Source organism: Buceros rhinoceros, unplaced genomic scaffold (genome assembly GCF_000710305.1).
Source record: "Buceros rhinoceros silvestris isolate BGI_N320 unplaced genomic scaffold, ASM71030v1 scaffold11492, whole genome shotgun sequence".
Lineage (NCBI taxonomy): Eukaryota > Metazoa > Chordata > Aves > Bucerotiformes > Bucerotidae > Buceros > Buceros rhinoceros.
This window is the reverse complement of record NW_010397210.1, coordinates 1-19,827: the sequence shown is the minus strand read 5'-3', so window position 1 is coordinate 19,827 and position 19,827 is coordinate 1. Positions and strand designations below refer to the sequence as shown.

Here is a 19,827-nt window from a genome sequence, read left to right as displayed (position 1 = left end):
AGGAGCTGGGCGCTGGCTCCCAGAGACATCTCAAGTACAAGCCTTTGCTGCTGTATTTTCAAAGAAAAGTGTGGGTGGAGCATATTGCTCTGCTGCCCTACTTGGAATGGTTGGTCTAAGCCCACAATAACAACCAAATTTCAAGGTGCCTAGACAGCGAAAATTTTGCTGATGTCCCTAACTTAGGGAAGGAACCCTTAACAAGTCAAAATATCTCGCTTGGTGCAGCTGGTCCAGGATCAACAAGAAACAGAGTCTTCCTGAAAGAGGACACAGCAGAGAAATAAGGGACCAGGGCAAGACAGAAGGAAAGACTCATCATTTGCTCTTGAAAAACTAATCTCAGCTGGAAAACTCTTCAACTCAAAGCATCCCTTCCTATTTTTTATTGCTGGGAAACCATTTAAAAACCCAGACAACTTTTAAAAATGCACCGTGTTGTTACCAACAAACCAAACCAAGACTCCTCTAACCTTTAGAGCTAATCATTTAGGTAGCTGAGGGCTGGACAGGGCAGAGAAGGAGAGCTCTAAAATGTGCTACCAGGTATAGGGACTTCACTTTTACGGCGCCTCTCAGGCAGCCATGTGGGTGTCGCTGAGTCCTGCCAGGATTTCACACCTGCCAAGGCAGAGAACTCCTCTTTACTCAAGGTCACGCCAGGAGTGGGGAGCAGACCTGTGAACTGAACTTTGGTCCTGTGTGCATCCGCACAGCCATCCTTTCTTCGAGGGACAGCCATCCTTCTTGCCAGAAGCCATGTCTGATTCCTAAGCCAAAGTGGTTGCAAGCAGCAAACCTGAATAGGGTCAAGATTGATTTTGCCTGGAAAATTAAGGAGGAGTTTGCTGCAATATGCCATGATCGCAGTTGAACTGAACAGCAGGACCTGACCCATAGCTCATGCATCATTTATTGACTCTGAGCTTCTCTCCAACAGTCAAAAAAAGTCCCTGGGTGGCAAAACGTTGGAAGTACCAGCTCGAGACTCATCTGGCAGAGCAGAGGTGTAAAGCAGGGCAGGGGTAAGGGGGACAGGGTGAAGTGCAAGGGCAGCAGATGCTTTCTGCCCTGGGTTGAAGGTGCTTTTGGAGTCAGCCCGCACAGGGCTCTGTGCATGGCAGAGATGTCAGAGCTGGAGATAATGAGTTTGTTCCTCTACAGTTTCTCTTTCAACCGCTGCTGACACTGGGGGAGAGTAGGAGTGGAAATTAGCAGGACAAAAGGTGACAAACCATCACAGGCGCTCAGTGATCCACCTTTGTGGGGCGCATGAAACAAAAAACCTCATCTGCAAAAAAAAGCGCGGATAAGCCACCGGAGGCTGGAAACCTTGCAGGCAGCTCCTCAGACAGCAGCCACGGGCTGATCAGCTCGTAACACACACACGAAGGGCTGTCTGGTGAAAGCAGGGGGTGCCTGGGGGCTCCCAGTGCTGATGCTGGCTGAAGGACCTGCGGTCAGCAGGGCCCCACGGCTGCCCCCGCCAGACAAGCTGTCAGCCGGATACAGGTTGGTCTGTAAGCGCACGACAAACCAACGTTTTGCTGACTGCAGCTTGGCTCAGGTTATACAACTCAACAGATAGTCAGCGCAGCCCAGCGCAGAGCTTGCTGAGCCCCCCACAGCGGCTGATTTGCCAACCTGCTTAGCCCTGATATCACACCGAGTTTTGAAGCTCTGCTCTTGTTTATCCTCTCAACGCAGCGTCTGGCTGTGAAACTTTCTGGGTTTGTTTTTTTTTTAATTTAAACAGTGGCAGGGGGTTCTTTCGCCATGTCACAGCAGGGGGGATGTGGGGCCACCACCTATACAATGTGTTAAAGCCCTCCGAAGGAGGCTGTACAGAGGTGGTATCTTCCTAATGCAGCCTTTGCATGTATTTTCTGTTCTGTATTAACTCTTACATCTCCTCCATCTCCTTGGCATCCCTGAGGCTCCCTGTAATGCATCAGTGAAGGTGGTTCAGTCACATGCGGCTCAATTAGAAACGTCTGTGCAGCGTCCAAAGCAAACAGCCCCTTCCTGACCCAAATAAGCTTCTGACTTCCGCTGCCGTCAGTCCCGTGAGGTCATTAGCTCCAGGGAAGCAGCTCTGGCTTGCAATTTGTCGGCAGGAGGGTTAAAAAAGGTCTGATGACAGATTCTTTATAACTTGTGATAAACGAGCTAAGAAAGAAACCAGGTCAGTTCAACCTTCAAATTCTACGAGGACTTCTCAGGATGGGAAGGTAAAGGCAATCATACACATTTTTACTTCTCAGCCAAGTAAATCACTGGGGAGCATTAAAATTGTCTCCTATAAGCTGAAGTACATATGAATCATTCTTGTTACCCACTGTCTAGATCCTGTATGCTTTCTGTTAAACAACACTGGACATATAGGGGAACGGTGTGTCCAATTTAAATGTATTTAACTGGAACCTGTGTATGTGCAGGAGCTACTGTAAGAATTAACTGTTTTTTTTAATAAAACCGTAGTCACAATCCAAATGGGATTTCCAAATGGCATTTTTGGCCCATCAGGCAACAGATGTGTATTTCAAGAGTGTGGCAGTATTCCGTGACACTAATACAGGTGCACGCACTGCTGCTGGAAAATGTCAGACTTGGGAAGCTCCGGGTAAGCAGGGGGCTAAAGCGGCTCCTGAGTTTTCATCAAGCCCCGGCCCTCTATCAGAGGTATGGCTTTTGGTACAGTGTCTCTCAAAACCACGAGCCAGCTCTATTGAGATGGCAAAGGACTGCTGCATTTTCTGGGAAGCATCTGCCTGTGATGGCTGCCCTCCGTGTTTTGCCTGTCTTTCACTTTTCCCAGTGAAGCTTCCACTTCCCAGGAAGCCACGATGCCTTTGATATGCTGTAGAAGTCCCAAATACTGATGTAGACATCCCAGATATTTAAGGAAGCAGCCCCACGCTTCCCCCCTTGCATTTACATCATGCCGCTGTGCATTAATTCAGGGAGGGTCACACTGTGCCACGTGAATGTTAACCTCTGGAGCCTGGGAGCAGGAGCTGTACCTGCTCTTCATTTCCTCAAGAAAGGCATCACCAACTTACTGAACAGAAAATTACTTAAGAGAGTCCTCATTTAAAAAACCCCAACAAACCAGAAGGTAACACGCTAAGATATGTGTAACCTGCTCTTTGGACAGGGTACTTCCAGCGCGGGGCACGGTGGTGCTTCTCCTGCATGCGATCGGCTGGGAGCTCGTGTCGCACTGTCGTGCTTTATCCAGTGCGGACAGAAATAGGTGTGAGTATCTTTCCGTGAGCCGAGCCAGCCAGTTCCCACGTGGGGCAGCCAAGAGCTATTTTGGAGCCGACCTTCACATATCTGTCTGGTCCCAGCCCTGACATGCCCTTAGAAAGACATGGGAAGGGGTCCCAAAGGGCAGATGTGACAGCTGTTACATGCACGGGTAGAAGATGAGCAGCACGACCTGCTGTGACAACGTACATATTACATCACACACCACTAGCACCCTCCAGGAGAGCTGCCAGGCTGCCTGGGGAGCCAAAGGGAAATGCAGCCAAAGGGGCTTTCAATGCCTTCTTCCAGGCTGCAAGGAGATATTTCCCTTCATCTGCAATTCCTGGTATGAGATGCCTAAGCCAGGATCAATTTACCCAACGTCCCAGCGGCTGCAGCCCTACCCTGAGACATAGTGGTGAGAATTAATATGCTGCCATTGTCCGACCTGAAAGAGAGGTTTAAAGCCAGGTCTCCCTTCTCCCTGAGAGACGATTTCTTGGGGTCAGGCTCTCCTGGTGAGGCTATTCTACTCAGTGTAAATAATTACTTGCTAGTCAATAGCAAGAGAGGAAAAAAGACAAACTGACTTGCTCATTTAGTGATTGGGGCACTTGTGGGGGAAGTGGGGGAGCAGGCTTCAAAATCCTGCTCTAATGAATATTGAATTATTTATATGCCACTAAAGAACTTCAACAGGAGAGGCTGGATGACAGATATCTACCACTGCATCCCCGCACCCTGCTCTCCCCTGTTGAAGGATTAGGTGTGCGCCGGTGTGATGCATGGGGAGACCCGGCAGGGGAGATGCAGGGGGACGGGGTCCCACGGGGAATCATGCATGTTGAGGATGCCACGTGGCAGTAGGACTTGAAACCTGGTGCGCGTTAAGCAGCATTGATGTAGGAGACACAAATAATAAGGTGGTTTAGGGCTACGGGATATGACAGTGACATGGTGAGTGGAACTTGGCCTCAAAATAAGCTCCGATGTTCAGGGAATGGTTGAAAGTTTGTTCCCTGCTACCCCCAATAGCCCTGAGCCTGGCTCCAAATGCATCCCTGAGGATGCTGCAGCTCTGGGTTTGGAAATTTCTGCATGTCCCACTTTGGGACAGACTCAGATCTCTCAGGGAATTTGGCCCTTGGGACATTGCTGCAAGTGGGAAGAAGCTTCTAAACCACTGAATGCCTTTGGAGAAAGAAAAATAACATTCCTAATTCACTTTTTAGAATCAGACATGGACTTTTCATTGAGATCATACCCAGTTCTCCGTGCTTCTTGGGCTCTGGCATTTCTATAGACCAGTCTAAGGCTTTCCAAGCCTCTCCTTGGAACATCTGGGTGCAAGCTCTGCCAAACCTGACCTTTCCCTGCACTGTCCTCGCAGGTACTTTCCTTTTCAGAAGCTCGCTCTCTGTGAAATGCAAGGGCAGGTCTGTGCCCTGCAGCCAGCAGCTGTCTCCATGGTGGGATACCTGCCTGCCCTCCACAGCCTGCTGCAAACTCCCTGTTATGTGCGATCGACGTGTGACCGGCTCCAAGGGGATCTTGCCTATGGAAGAGAACAGCCTTGCCCTCTCAAAATGACCCCAAGACTTTCTGCCTTTCTACTCTTCTACCCAGACTTCAGGAGTGTTTTAGCTGTGAACAGCAGTGCTGCTCCCGGGCACCAGGCAAGGGGGGAGAGGACTCTGCAGAGCGGTGTCACACAGGTGAAGCCCCAGCCTTTGTTTTTCAAGATCTCTAACTAATGCTGCTAAATGCAGGGTGAGAAAGAACTTGAGCCAAGACATTAAAGATTCCCTCCTGCAAAGCCTGCCACTAATCCTCACGTGGATGCTCATGACACGTTTTTTCCCTTCTCCCCAGCATGGCCCCCCTGGACACACCACAGCCTGCTGCCCTGCCATCAACTCTTGGTTTCGCCTCCCGGGCAGGGAGTCCATGGCTCCGGGGTGCACGGGAGGTGTGGCATGGCAGTTTACCCCTGACACCAGTATGCAGCGACGTGCTGGGACAGCAGGTCAACCTCTGCCCACCGTGGTAGGAGTGAGGCCCTGACTCTGACTGCAGAATCACTCTCTGGCATCAGCAAATGTCAACTTTACCTGAATGAAACTGAATTCCCTCCAGTTGAGAGAGTTTGCGATGGATGGAAGTGAAGTGATGGCAAGTAACGACAGCAAGCCCAGGGCAATTATTCCAACAGAGATATAAATCTCCATCCTCCAGACTTCCTCCTCTACCCAGATATTCATCTTCTTCTCCAAAGCCTGGCATGACAATGAAGGTTTGTTAAAACGAAGCACTTAAGAATACAGGAACTGAATTTCATCTGTATTCATTTTGGTTTTGGAAGCAAGTTTCCTGGATGAACACTGGATCTTATTCGCACCTCCAGCAGTACTTGCCTGTTAGGGAGGTGAGGAAATGCTCTTTTATCCCACCACCATTTGGCCAAGTCGATTTGAAGCCTGCTGGGAAGAACTGCTGAATGCTCCCAGCTCCCACCGCCAGTAACCCAGCAGCAAGCCCCGAAGTCGCATTTGGAAAGATAATTAGAATGAGAAGTCAGTTTAAAGCCATGAAAACAAATACAGATTCTTGAATATGCAGTAGTTTCCTAATAACCTTTGTTTTAAGTGCATTTAGGGGGGAAATTGTTCATGCTAATGGAAGGGAAGATGGGTTTTATGCTGCATGGAAAAGAGGAACATTTAGAACTGTCCTCTTCAGCCCATTAAATGGGTTTAATTTACTAAACAAAGATATTGCTAGAAAACAGGAGGCAGAGGGGAAATGAACACAGGATGCTTGCCTAAGACTAATGTGCAACTGTGGCAATTGAGAAGGACCTGCTCAAGGCTGGAGCTGAGAGGATGGGAGTGTTGTTTGAAGTATGCTTTGGACAGGCACTCACTGCTGCTGAAACCAGCCATCCTGCTCCCCTCTGCCTCCACAGCCCCTTCCCTCTTCCTTGTTCAGAAAAACATTTGGAAACACCCAGGCAAATATTTCAGCACAGAAATCAGACTGGTTGCGGGGCAGTTCCTTGATCAGGTTCCCCACTCAACTACATGAAGCTTGTGCCATCCCAGGAGGAAGCGGGGCAGAGCAGCAAGAAGCCAGGGGCAGGAGAAGGGCAGAATCACGTTTTCCTGCAGCACTGCTGAGTTGCAAAGCTGGCTGAACCTCCTGAACGGAGCAACCTCACACTGGATAAACACTGCTGAGCACCTCAATAAAGCAATAAAGTCCTTTTCCATTTCCTCATTCTCTTAGACTAGGACCAAGTCTTCACCATCATTTTAAACTCCTGGAGACACACAGGTGTGTTGTTGATGACAACACACCTTTTATAAAACAACCACTCCCCGGTTATGACTTGGTCACTCCAGCAGGCACCTACTGTGAATGAGAGTGCAAACATGGATCTCCCAAAATCTAGGATGGAAAGTTGCTCCCTCCACCACTGCGTTTCTCCCTTCCTAGCATTTTTGCTGCCTCTGTTCTAGTTTCAGGCACACCAGGTGCCAGGCAAGGCTGGTTTCAAAGGTTTGTCTGTGCTTCAAGGTTTGTCTGGGGAGCAATGGCACGGGACAGTTTGATCCTAGCCCTGGCTGTAAACGCAGGTGAGATGAGATGCTGGTCCCCAGCGCAGATGGGTGCATGCCCAGTATGTGGTGTGCGGTTGCCCTGTGGAGGAAGTGCTTGTACGGAGAACAGCTTATTCCCACTGTCGCACATGTGCTTTGGAAAGAGAATGCAAAAGCCAAGTTATTAATCCTGCTACCCAACTTCTGGATGTGTGTAGAAGATTACTACAGGTGCTGACCTGAAGAGTACCCACATTACCTGCTTGACGGCCATCTCAATTAACTGGTAGCGGTGCGAGCGGCGCAAGGGCAGACAGAAGCTGTACACCGCATGCAAAGCCGCACAGAAGAAGCTGAGGAGACCAATCTGTTTTCGGTGCTGGAGCCACTGGTCGAGCCAATCTGGAAAGCGCCGGTACTTGGTGCCATAGTAGAACTGCAAGCAGGCTGCCAGCACCCCGGGCAGGTAGACGAGAGACAGCATGACGTAGGCCACGCAAGGCAGCGTTGTGTTGACCACCTCAATGGGTATCTTGTACAACTTGTTCTTCTGCTCCCTGATGTAAGGGTGGATGACCTGCCGGATCAGGTTGTAAGTGAAGAAGCACAGAAAGAGCCCCAGAGCCAAGAAGATGGGGATTTTCCATGCTGGCAAGAGGCGCAGGGGAATGTTCTCGATCTCACAGGCTGATGACATGCTGCCCATGTCCACAGGGGTGAATCCCATGACTTGAGCAATTTCTGCCACGGTGCGTTTGGCATCTTGGTTATTTGAGCAAATTAGAACCTGCAACGAACAGAAAGATACACATAGGGCAAAGAGAGCTCAGGCTGCTGGGAACGAGTGCACCGGGAGGGATGCTGTGCTAAAGGGAGCCTATGTTTTTCCACTGAGCATCATGGCAGGCTTTCTGACGGAGATTTACCATGGCTGCCAGAGTCCTCTCACCTGGACAGGTATGTGCACCGCCAGTTTGTTTTACCGGCTGTATTTAAACAGACAACTAAATAATACTTTTCACTGAGGCAGAGGCTCCAAAGGCTGAAGTGAGGGTACTTCATTTCTGAGCAAAGAAACGCAGAAGCTATGGGGTGGTCTCTGGGTGCCACAGCCAGCACTCAAATCTCTTCTCCTGGAGCCCAAGGCCACTTGCTGATACTGCCAGGCCTCAGCTGCTGAAACAGAGGGCATTTGGCCTGTAGTAGAAGAAAACAATACCTGCTTATTTCCATCCCTGGCACCTGACTGCAGCGTCCATGCAGAAACCACGTTAAACCCTTTGACCACGGTGCAGGCTGGGAACAGGGAAGCCAAGTACTCGGCGTTGGATTCTTTGTGATGGTTGATCTCAGTGTTGTTACTAACGTCCACTAGGATCTTGCCTGCCAGCACATCAGCCAGGTCACAGAGGGTGGAGTAATGTTCCCTGAAAACCGCCACAAAAATGATGTCTGTCTTCTTCACCGCCTCAGCCTGGAAGGTGACTTCTGCTGCGGAAGGGAAGAGGCTGGCTTTTCGCTTTGGGTTGCGGCTGCCGACCACCACCTTGAACCCGGAGCACACCAGGCGGATGGCCAACGACCGCGCAAAGTCCCCACTCCCCAGCACCCCGATGGTGCGTCTGGCCGCAGGCATGCTGGGATCACCCTCCATGCTCTGATGGCCCAGAAGGGGTTTGGCCATGTCTCCTCCAGACATCCTGGCAGGAAAAAAAGGAGAAATACAAGTTCATTGCGAAGCTCTCATAGAGACCCAGACCACAGTCATTGGGAAAAATACCACTTAGGCCACTAGAACAGAAGCACATGTGGTTTTGGTCCCAGGACCCACCTGCCAAACTCACCAGCACAAGCGTGCAGTAATGTACAAGCACCATTGGAGGGGGACAAAACACCACGCTGGGTTGGAAGAAGAGTTTTAGGAAGTTTTTCTGGCTTTGTGTGATCCGAAACCTGCTGGATGCACTCATCCATCCTTTGTTGTTCTTCACGCTGGCATTTCATGCTGCAAAGCCAGGGCAATGCTAACAGTGACCAGGACCAGTAGCTCTCAGACCCCCATGGAGCAACCAGGCACGTTCTGAAAAGCCCAGGGCCAGGATCCGTGCGGATCCCTGAGCCTACATTTGGAAAAACCAGGGGAGGTGCTTCTGATCTGCAGGAGCAGAATCAAGGCAAGGAGTTTAAGTTGAAATGGAAGTGGCCTAAAAGTGGTAAACGAAGAGAGTTATAGCCTTTGTCTGTTCCAATATTTGGGTCTGGCAAGTAATGTTTGCTTCAGCTCTTCAATGAGTAATGAGAACTTACTTGTGACATTTAAAAAATATATTAAAATATGATGGGATTGGCTCATGAAAGATCTTGATGAGCTTTACAAACGTTAATGAATTTTGCCCTGCTACACTCTGCTCTCTCTAACAGATTAGATATTGAGGCCACAGAGAGGTTTTAAGCAGATCAATAAATTCACAGGGAGCCCTGGAGGTCAGAAGAAACTCAGGCAGGGAACTGCCAGGCTGTTCACGGGCTGTGCCACTGGCAGCTCAAATCTACCTCCTGACTTAGGGAACAGCAAATTCCTTAAGGGCAGACTTTTAAAGGACTCAGGAGGTGGCCCAGGGAACTTACACACCAGGATGCCTGGCTTTCTTATTGGGCACAGGGGTAGAGATTATAAAAAAGACCACAAGTAACAAACTCGTGATATACTGGGGACCAAGACAGCTTGGTTTTGGTGGAGTATGGTCTTGCCTTATAACTAGTCCTTTCAAAGTGAAGGTGACCACTCTGATGGGGTGACCTGGTCCTTGACACGTGCTATGTTTTTCAGAGGCTTTTGGGAATGTCCTTAACCCAAGGCTTCCCTGGGATCGGCGCAGGGTGGTGTGAAGGGGAAGGGCACTTCTGCATGAACAGTTACCAATGGGAAACAAAGGGTAAGAATAAATAAATAATTTTCGTAATGGGAATAGGTTATCAAGGGATCCCACTGAGGATCTGAGTTGTTCAACATGCTCATAAATGATCTGGGAAAGGGAGTGAATATTGAGAAGATGGAGCTTGTGTGGTGATCGTTTAGGACAGTCAATCTTTATTGCAAAGAATCTGCAGAAGGACCTCCTCATTCAAAGTGCCTGAGCACCAAAATTCACTGCTGACACATGGCAAGAGCTGCCCATGGTCATAAACCCCCCTAACTACATGTACCCTTTAAGGAGCTGTAAATTCATTACAACCACTCGGAAAAATGATCTGAGGGTCCCATGACTCTGAAAATACCAGCTCGGTGTTCCCTGGCAGGCACACATCAAACAGCACAAGTTACTGGGGGAGAAGATTTGTCACATATCGATCACGAACCCTCAGTCCTGCTCCTCATGGAAAGCCCTCAGAACACCTTCAGCAGATGGACCTTGAAACTATAATTCACTATCCTGGATATAAAAAAATCACAGCTTCAGTGACAAGACTATTTCTTTGGCAGAGATCTGTCCGCTCTTCTTGCCTCTCACCAAGCACTCCCTTGTCCCACAGACAAAAGATGCATCTTCATGGAAGAAAACATCCTCTCCTTCAGGAGAAAACACATGCCAAACAAAGGCATGGTGAGTTCTCCCCTTTAATAACCCCCTTCCTCTGCTCCCCACACATCACGTAGACTTTCCTTCACACTCTGAGTAAGAGAGTCCTGTTAAACTCAGAATTACTCATACTTCACTCTGAAGGCTTCTGCTTCTGTTCCAGAGCTGCAGAATCATTTGTGTGCCACAAGGCTGAGTTGGTGATGCTGCCTGTGTCAGCTGGGTTAACCCAGGCTGCTGCCTGTGCACACACCCCAGCCTTAGGTATGTTCCATGTGTACCACAGTCACGAGGATGTTTCATCCAGGAATCAGTGGGAAAGGCATACGGAACAACACAGAAAATACTACTATACCACTGTCTAAATCCATAGATCGAACAGCACAGTGCAGTTCTGCTCATCCCACTGCAAAAAAAAAAAAGAAAAAAGAAAAAAGAAAAGGAATAAACCTAGAAAAGGGCCACAGAGAAAGAGTGAAAGAGGCGACAAGAAAAAGAAACATATGGGTGAAGAGGGAGAAGGGACCGCCTGGGTTTTCTGGAGGTGAAGAGCAACCCCACAAGTGGAGCTCAGAACAACAGAATGCTGGAGAGCCACGTGGAAACACCAGTCTTCTCCGTCCACAACAGCTGTGCTGCAAATCCCCTAGCATAAGTAAGTAAATCAGCTCTATCTGGAAAGACATTGGGTTTTTTCCTGACCCCTTCTTATCAGAAGCTTCATCAAAAGGTCACTGTGTTACTTTGTAGAAACCTTCTTGCTCCACCTAAATTTAACTGTGGCCAGAACTGTTTGTTCCACGTCCAAAGCTATTGTTCAGCCTAAGGAGCTTGCTTTCCTACATCCCCCCTCCTTTTCCACCACCTGTATGCACAAAATGTTATCCTGGAATAGAGAGACACATCTCTGGCGCTCAGCCAAGGGAAGAGAAATCAACATTCAAGGTGACAAAGTGGTTGTTACCTGCAGATTCACTTCACAATCAATCTAGAGCACCTCAAAAGCTCCCTCCGCGCTCCCACTGGGACATGAATTTTGCTGCAAGCAGATTTTATTATAGTGTTTTTTCTCTGTCCTGTAACTGCCACTGAGCATGGAGAGAGATGTTGGCAATGTCTGGAGATAAACAGCTCTGCTGTCACCAGTTATCTCGATTAAAAAGGATGACAGAAGCAAATGGCCTTTGATGTCAGCACGATAGTTAAAATGTTAGAAGCCTGAAAATCTTTTCTGTGGATTTTGGTGCAATTAGTTCAGTCATGCTCTGGCTGTAGGGGCCTTGGAGCGGGACGCATCTCTGCTGTACAGCCCTTGGTGGGATGGCAGCTTGGTCCCTCTGCTGTCTGCCGCCGCAGCTTGCATTGCCATCGCTGCCCAAAATCTCACAAGGAATGAGGAGAAAATCCCTCTTTTACCATAGACATGTTTCACTGACACAAATTATGTGGGTGGCTGCCTAACAGATGCCTGGAAATGGAGTGTCTGATTAGGCAACAGGTTTTTTTTCACTTCTGTATCTCTGTGGAGCACGCAGACCTTCACTACTGCTCCCGCCGCCGCCCTGACTTACCATGTTCACCTGCTTTTTCTGCACCTATGGACAATGCATTACCTGCTTAAAACTCTCCCTCCCAAAGCTAATTCTTCATGGCAAGGTCAATCCACCCAAAGTCAGTGCAAAGCACTGTGGCCAGGATGCTGTGGAGTCACCCAGAGGCGGAGGAGGCCAAGAGTGAATACTGCGGTCCTTGGACACATCTTAAGCGTGCTGCAGCCTGAGGCAAACTGCATTTATTGATCTTCCCTACCAAGGGAACTGCACCCCTGCTGAGTTATGGCATGTGCAATTCAAGGAGATTGGTCTCTTACTAAGGAAGCTACGAGGTGATTTAAAGCACAGCACAGTGGAAGTAAACTAGCATCAGTCCTAACTGGGAAGCAGTTCCCTAATTAAAACATCTAACACAATGTAAAGCTGTCCTTCAGCTAGACTATTAATAACACCCTTGTATCACTCCAGGGACACGCTATGTCCAGCTCTAGCATGTTTGTTCTCTTGGGCACTTCACCAACTACATTGCAATTACTGCTATTATTTGCAGGACAATAGCGGTGATGGGCAACGAGCAAGGCAGGGAGCTCTGCTCTGCCAGGCACCCTACCAAAACTGGCCAGAAGGCTGCTCCTGCCCCAAAGAATGGTATCAGACAGGCAAAAGCTGGGTGAAACGAAGCAGTCAAATCTCCGTTGCCCAGGCAGAGGGAGGGAGGGGCTCTCGCAGGAAAAAAAAACACGGATAATTCGATGTGTTTTGCACCTGAGGCTTGGCAGAGGCTGTTAGCTTAGGCTCAGTGCCAGGCAAACAAGGTTTTTCTGCCTCTTTGCCCACAATGAGCAGCCTTGCTCAGGTTTTGCAGCAGGACAGCCATTCAGGATGGTACCAGGCTGCAGGAGCCCACTCAGGTGTCTCTGGGCTCACTGCAGAGCCAATCTGCCAAGCAGATCATCCCCCACTGCTAACGGGTAGCCAGCTCAGTCGTTATCCTCTTTGGACAGACGTGGGGGACCAAGATACTAACGATAATGGGACTCCAGCAAGTTTGCCTGGGAAGACCCTGATAGCCTTGACCATGTCTTTAACAATGAGACCATCTTTTTGGGCCCCTTTCAATTCCCCTGGTACAGGAGGATAGTTTAGCTGGTTCCCGTAACTCCCTGTCTGACCATGTTTGAGTTGCTAAACCCTGAAGAAGGATGGAGCTGCGGTGGCAAGCACAAGCTCTACTTCAGTTCTGACCATAAAATTCGAGACCCATTTCACTGTCTTGGTATTCAGATTTATCAGATAAAAGACAACTTAGTTTTACAATAACTCTAATGAAAAAAGCAATGGCTTAAACACACTGCTGAGTCAAGCTGTGCTGAAGAACAGGGCAGCAACCTTATAAAGAGCTCCAAGTAATGGTCCTGTCTGGTACAGCCAAATTGGTTCCTGTTTGCACAAAAGCTCATCTCTGAGCTCAGCCTCATGGGTGAAGCTCTGAGCCAGCATCACCTTAGCTAGAGGAACCACTTTGATGTTTTTCCCCAAGGTCAGGTTTTGTTTAGGCTGGCCACAACTGAGTCTTGAGTAGCTGTGGATTCAACTTGGTTCAGGTCATCACAGATACTGCTCTGTGCTTCAGAGGTTTATTTGAGATAAAGCACATGATGATTATCTACCCTAATGAGCACGTGGGATGAAAGACCAGCGAGCTGCATGAGGAATCAAATGATATAGCAGAGCCTTTGGTCAAGTCACGGCAGAGGAACGTCCTGCTTTCTGCACCAGGACAGTGCCTTTGAGTTCTGCCGACCTGGCTGGCACCGGGCTCCATGAAGCATGGTCCCACAAACACACACACACACACACACCCCCCCTGGAGGGACAAGGGTGATCTCTGCCCCCAGGGGACTTTCAGTCTGCATGGAGGGACCTTTGAACAGCGAAGCTGAATCCCTACAGCTTCTGTTTGCAGAGCCCTCTGCTCAGAGCCTGCTGGCATCTCCTGCTGTGTTAACCCTCGAGAAGTCCCAGCAGCAGAGGAGCATTCAGCGCCTGAAGTCTCCATTCAGGTCTTGCTGTGAGCAGAAATACTCACTTATTGTGCTACAGCCATTTTGTTTCCAGGGAAAAGAAAAGATTAAGTCTCTTTCCCACACCTTGAACATCCCTCTGAGGAGCATAGTACCATGGACCTGTTGGGACTGGAACAGATTTAAGTAAAAAACAGGGCTTATCCAAAGCTGCTTTAATCCCAGCTCTGGTGCACACTTCAGAAGACCTTTCAGTCCTGCCCAGGCCGACTGAAAATAACCCCTTCACCCTGCAGGCAAGGAAAGGAGAGGGGGAAACCAAACCTGCTGCCCCTTCCCTTCTTTCTCTTTCCAAAGCAGAGTTAACTCCCCAACGGTGCAAACCAGGAACTGGCAAAGGGAATAAATTACCCCTCTGTATTACTTCAGCCAGAAAAGTTGTGTTGCAAACCTACCTGGGACGCCTGCCAGGCCATGAGAATGAGGAAACATCAGGAGCTGGGCTCCCCCCACCACCGTCCTTCAGCCCCTTCACCCCAGGGCACACGGGGCAGGGAGCACTGATGGGAAATGGGGGGTTGTTCACCTTGCGCCCCCAATGCTGGGGTGGAGAGGTGGCACAGGGACCTGCCCCAGGAGAGATGGTCCTGCCCCGAGCAGGCATCACTGGTGCTGATGCTGTACCCTGTGATATGGTAGGAACAGACCTGCCGTGGGTCTCCCAGGCTTGCTGCAGTCCCCCTGCCATTGCTCTCCACCCAAATACACTTTGCATTCACAAGTCCTCATCCCTCCCCCTGCCCCAGGGCAGGTGTTCATCTGATTATCTCATTTATCAGGTGTTTACCCATTAAAACCACTTCTGTAAGCTCCTGCAGAGCCCAGCTTTCTCCTCTCTGTATCTCTCATTTCAATGAACCTCATCACTTCTTGTCTTACACTCAAAGGACATGGCAAATTATTTGCCCAATCCTTCTCTGCAGACACATTCTGCATTTGGAGAACAGGTTTCACGTCTCCCTTCAGTTTTTCCTGCACAAGTGAAACCCAGCTCTCTCCTCAGAGCTGTTAGTTGCCAAGTGTTCGACAACTCAGCCTCTCTTCTTTGCTTGGAGGACGCCCAGAACTGCATATTCCAACTGAGCCCCTAAAAGGCACCAGCCAGAACAGAGATGCTGCTTCCCCTTTTCATCTCACCACTTCTCTTTCTCCATCCCAACAGGCTGTTTGCTTTTACACAACTGCATGACACTGTTGACTCATGGGCCACGGGGCCCATCACCTCATCCTCTGGCTGGTCACTCACCTAGTGTCCACACGGTCAGCCAGTTCTACCACGCAGCACATTACACATGCCCTGCTTTTTTAGACCAGCTCTTCAGTTCGTCACAGTCTTTTAATTCTTAGTCTCTACTCTGAAACGTTTCCAGTCCCTCCCAGCTCAGTGTCACCTACAAATTCAGTACGTGCCTTCCTACCCCATCATCCGCTAATGAAAACACGGGCTGACAGGCACTGACCCTCCCTACTCTGTACACCCTCCAGTTTAAACATGGATAAATACTGGGGATGTTTTTGGAAGCCAGCAGTGAAGCCAAAGGCACGTCCCTGACCATGAGACATTCTTCTCCAAAACTAAAATTCAAAAACAACTTTCAAAACAGGGGAAAGCAGAGAAGAAAAGGCTACCGGAATTTTCCACAGGGGCAAAACAGTCTTTTTTTCCCCACACAAGCTCAGACATTTTGGCTACCGTGTTCCGAGAAAACCACACCAGCCTGCGGTCACTTTGCAGGGACAGTTTCCCTTCCCCAGGTTAAATGGGCAGAGTTAACGCTGAAAAATCACCTGCGTGCAATATGGAACTGGAAAACAAACTTTTGGCCCACTCTTTGCATCAAAAACTATGTACTTCTAAGCACAGTTACCGACAGGTTCTGCCATAGATATCCCCAAACCTTCCTGTCTCAAATTTGTCCCCAAAGTCAAGCCCACCCCACTTTGCAGCACCACATCTCAGCAGCAAACTCCTTGTCTGAAAAGCTTCCTCTGCTCTTCTGCAAAAAGATCATAGCACACAGGACTTACCTGGCTGATGTGACTCTGAATAAGAAAGTTATTTTTCCTGTTTGTCATCTCACAGTTCTTAAGTGACATAAAGGGGTGGTTTACGACAACTTCAGCTGCCGTACTTAAGTCTTATGTGGCTTCTCTTCCTTTCTTTTGGGGTCTTAATTTGCTCGCTGCTCTTACCAAGTTAACAACTACCTCAGAGTGACTCACCCATTTCTGAGCTTTCCCCTCCCAAAAGTGCGCAGAGAGTGGAGAAGCAGCCGAAAATGCAGACGGTAAAAGCTTCTCAGGTAGATCTAACAATGCCCTGCAGCCAGACACGATGGGAGGAGGTGCTCCTGTCTGAACCAAGCTGGGGAAAAATCTCTTCCGCTCCTCTGGGCAGCGTGTGCTATTCTGCTGGGACCATGAGAGCTTTGAAGGTGGTGAGACCTGAATTCAGCAATCACTACAGGGAGCTGGCAGGCTCTGACCATTTAAAATATCTTTAGTTCTTTCCAGGAAAGGAACAGAGGAATTGCACTGCATGTGCATGAAAACATTTGGATTGGCTATTCCCATGCTGCATGGTCTGTTAGAAGTGTCTCCAAGATCAGCACTCTCTCGCCTTTCTAGTTTTGCCTCTCCCGCTGAGTCAGGGGATGCGCAGGACCACAAGGGTGGGAGACAACCTGGGAGGCAGTGCGTGGTGGAGGGAAGACACAGCCAATGGCATGGGGTTGGCCTGGCTCCTGCTCATCCCTGTTTTCCTCCCCAAGAGCACAGGCATGGCATGCAGTGCATGGATGTAGCTCTGAGCCAGCCCTGAATAGGTACAGTGGTGAAAATGGGGAGCTCTGCCCAGAAAAGGCAATAAATATTGTGTAGGGCCATGCTCTGCCTCATCTGCCTTTCTCAGCAGCTCCTGGAAAGCTACTGGGAAAGATGGGGCAAACACAACCAGGTGACCGGGCAGGTAGTGCCGTTCGGGGACCCATCTTGGTGGGAGACGGGTGGGAGAGATGCTCTCCACCGAAAGTCAACTCACTGCCCTGAGATACTGGAACCCCATAGCACTCTGCCTTCCCCTTCCCACCTCCAGCTGTTTGCCTGTGTCCAGCAGAAATGTACCTTCGGTCCGAAATTCCAGACAGCAGAGCTCTCTTTGCCTGGGGAGCACAAGGAGGTGAATTCACCTGGTCCTTTCTGTTGAGGGACACTGAGCTGCTGACATCTTGCTGTGTGTGTGCCATTCTGGCCATCTATTTTACCCTTCTCTCTCTATTTCTTCACTCCTTCAAGTGGGTGATGAGACCAGCAGGAAAGGAGGAAGAAGAGAGTGTTACTGTCCTGGGAGGAGCTGGAGGAAAAGCAAGAGACGCAGAGGAAAGGACCACAGAAGGGTGATGACTGTAGTGACCATGTTGCCTTGTGAATATGGCGATTGTTTTGCCTGAACAGACTATGTTCCTGGGGGCAAGTTCACGGCATGCCACAGACACACCTGCTGTGCTGAGTGGTGGTGACGGGCAGGAGCGGTGTCTAGGAAGGAGAAAACCTCAGTATAAAGCAGCAGCAGAAAGTAACCAGCTCAGGGGTACCTTCTCCAGGATGAGGGAAGTCTGGTGCATGTGTATGCACTCGTGCCTGTCACACACGACGTGCTTTCCCCCAGGGACCTCAACGACTCAGGGAGACCAACATGTGCTGGGCAAGTACAACCACCACATATTTCATCACCGCTCAGGAGAGCCATCCCACACCCAGCTGTGCTGGCTGCAGCAGAGGGAACTGATGCTGCCTGCCTGGTCAGTTCTGTCCACCTGGGAGCCCTCTTTGGTGTCTTTAACGTGCTTTTTAATGCCAGTTCAGCTGGAACACTACGTCCTGCACTACCTTTGGAGTAAGAAGTTAATTTATCCACTACTCATGCTGTGCAAACAAGAATATCAGCACACTTCAGCGGTGGATGCATCATCTACAGACCCTGATTCTTGAAGGCCATGGTGCGTGGAGAGCTCTTAGGCCATTTTTTTCCAAAGTTCATGTGAACAAAATGGAAATGCACGTGTTACCACAATCAAAGCTTTAGAGAGACTCACTGACAATCAGAGAACCTGGGAAAAGGAGGAGAGGAATTTCTGTCTCAGTGTCTTAAACCCTGGGCAAAATTTTCAAAATGTTCAAGTGATTTAGGCCCCAAAGTACCCCAAAGGGCTTCTGGAAACGGGATGTAAGCTCCCATGTCACTGACACACTTTCAAAATGTTTTATCCTTACAGCTAAGCTAAATTTCACTTAAGCTTAGATGAAGATGGGGAGCTTCTTAATCCACTGTAGGGCTGCAGGGAAATCTATCCTATGAAGAACCAATAAGTTAAAATTTGAAGACAATTAGCATTTTCCTCCACCACGAGGTTGACAAAAAGCTATCTCTAATCAGTGGTAACTTAAAGATTAACGAATACAACTTCTTAACTTATAGATAACACATTGGTGGGTTTTCATTCTTGGTGTGTGGCATCTCTCACCACAGCTGCGAGTGCCTTTCCCACCTCGCGAGAGAGCTGGCATGGCTGGCCTTCTTCCACCGTCGGAAAACATGTGTTTCCTGTGAATCTAAACCTGCTTCTGTTTATGGGTGTGATGGTACAAGATCACAGCCAAAGCACAGTTCCTAACAATAAAAAGCAAAACAAATAAAAAACAAAAAATAAAAAGCAGAGGAAACAAAGAAAATATTATGCTTTCAAAAAGTATGTTTTCCTGGGGTCTGGTGTGTTTCTTTTAAGCAGAGACTTGTTGAGTCATCAGCATTTTCTTCTTTACAGTTACAGAGGAAATCAAATACGTGCAATGACTGTGGCATCTTGTATTACTGCACATTTGTTTCATAGCAAATGTGATTTTAAAAGAGGAGAAAACTTAAGCTTGATGTAGTATTTAAATTGTGTTAGCCCTCCATCTCCTCAGCCCACAGGAGTATTGATGCTGTAGGCGATGGCCTTCCTCTCCTGCTGTCTCTCAATTTTGGTTTCTTGCCATGGGAGGAAATTTTCCATGCATTAGTTTTATTTAGACCATACCAAGGGAAATGATCTGGGGTCCTCAGTACCCATCTGTCCTCCGCTTGGCTCAGCAGGGTGCAGGCGTTATGAACACAAACGCTCCTCCAAGCTCCCAGTTGTTCAGCAAAGGGGCCATCACTGCCCCACGCACCCCCTGGGCGAACATTACACCCCAGTTACAGAGACAGCCAAACGTTACACCCCAGGTCACATCACCTGCAGGATGGGCCTACTACAAAGTCACCTCTTCTGTTTCTTCACAGCTTTCATCCTTCATTACACTTCGACACAGATCAAGCACTGAAGTGCCCCCCATAGAGCATCCAACTTTTGCGCCATTTATAACCCCCTACACTAGCAAGAAACCAGGTAGCCACTCCCTGCTCGCCCCTGAGGGACTGTGGGCCCTGGCCAGGATTTTTCCCAAGATTTTTTTTAGCCCCCGCTGCTGATTTCTCCCTGGCTGGGAGAAGCCACTCTTCTCCTCAAAGCATTGGGCGAGCTGGCAATGAAAAAGTGAAAACGAAGCGCAAGCTGCTCTCTGAGGGACACAACCCGACTTGTGCATCCACCCACCCCTCGCCTCCTCAGCACACTCCAGCGGAGAACATCACCAGGCTGCCCGGAACCGCGAACACCGCCCTGCTTCAGGTGGGTTTGTGCCCGCAACGTTCCCGTACCTGCACGGACGCGTC

General features: G+C 49.1%; 1 protein-coding gene across 1 annotated transcript in view; it reads right to left on the bottom strand.

Annotated features, from left to right (window-relative positions):
* STEAP3 (STEAP family member 3, metalloreductase) overlaps positions 1-8,553 on the bottom strand; it is a 10,034-nt gene extending 1,481 nt beyond the window's left edge. Inside the window, exons 1-3 of the mRNA XM_010146176.1 lie at positions 8,074-8,553; positions 7,114-7,641; positions 5,367-5,531 (exon numbers count right to left, since the gene is read on the bottom strand). Coding sequence (XP_010144478.1) covers positions 5,367-5,531; positions 7,114-7,641; positions 8,074-8,553 — 1,173 coding nt within the window. The remainder of the gene's footprint in view (positions 1-5,366; positions 5,532-7,113; positions 7,642-8,073) is intronic.
* Positions 8,554-19,827: the final 11,274 nt, after the last annotated feature.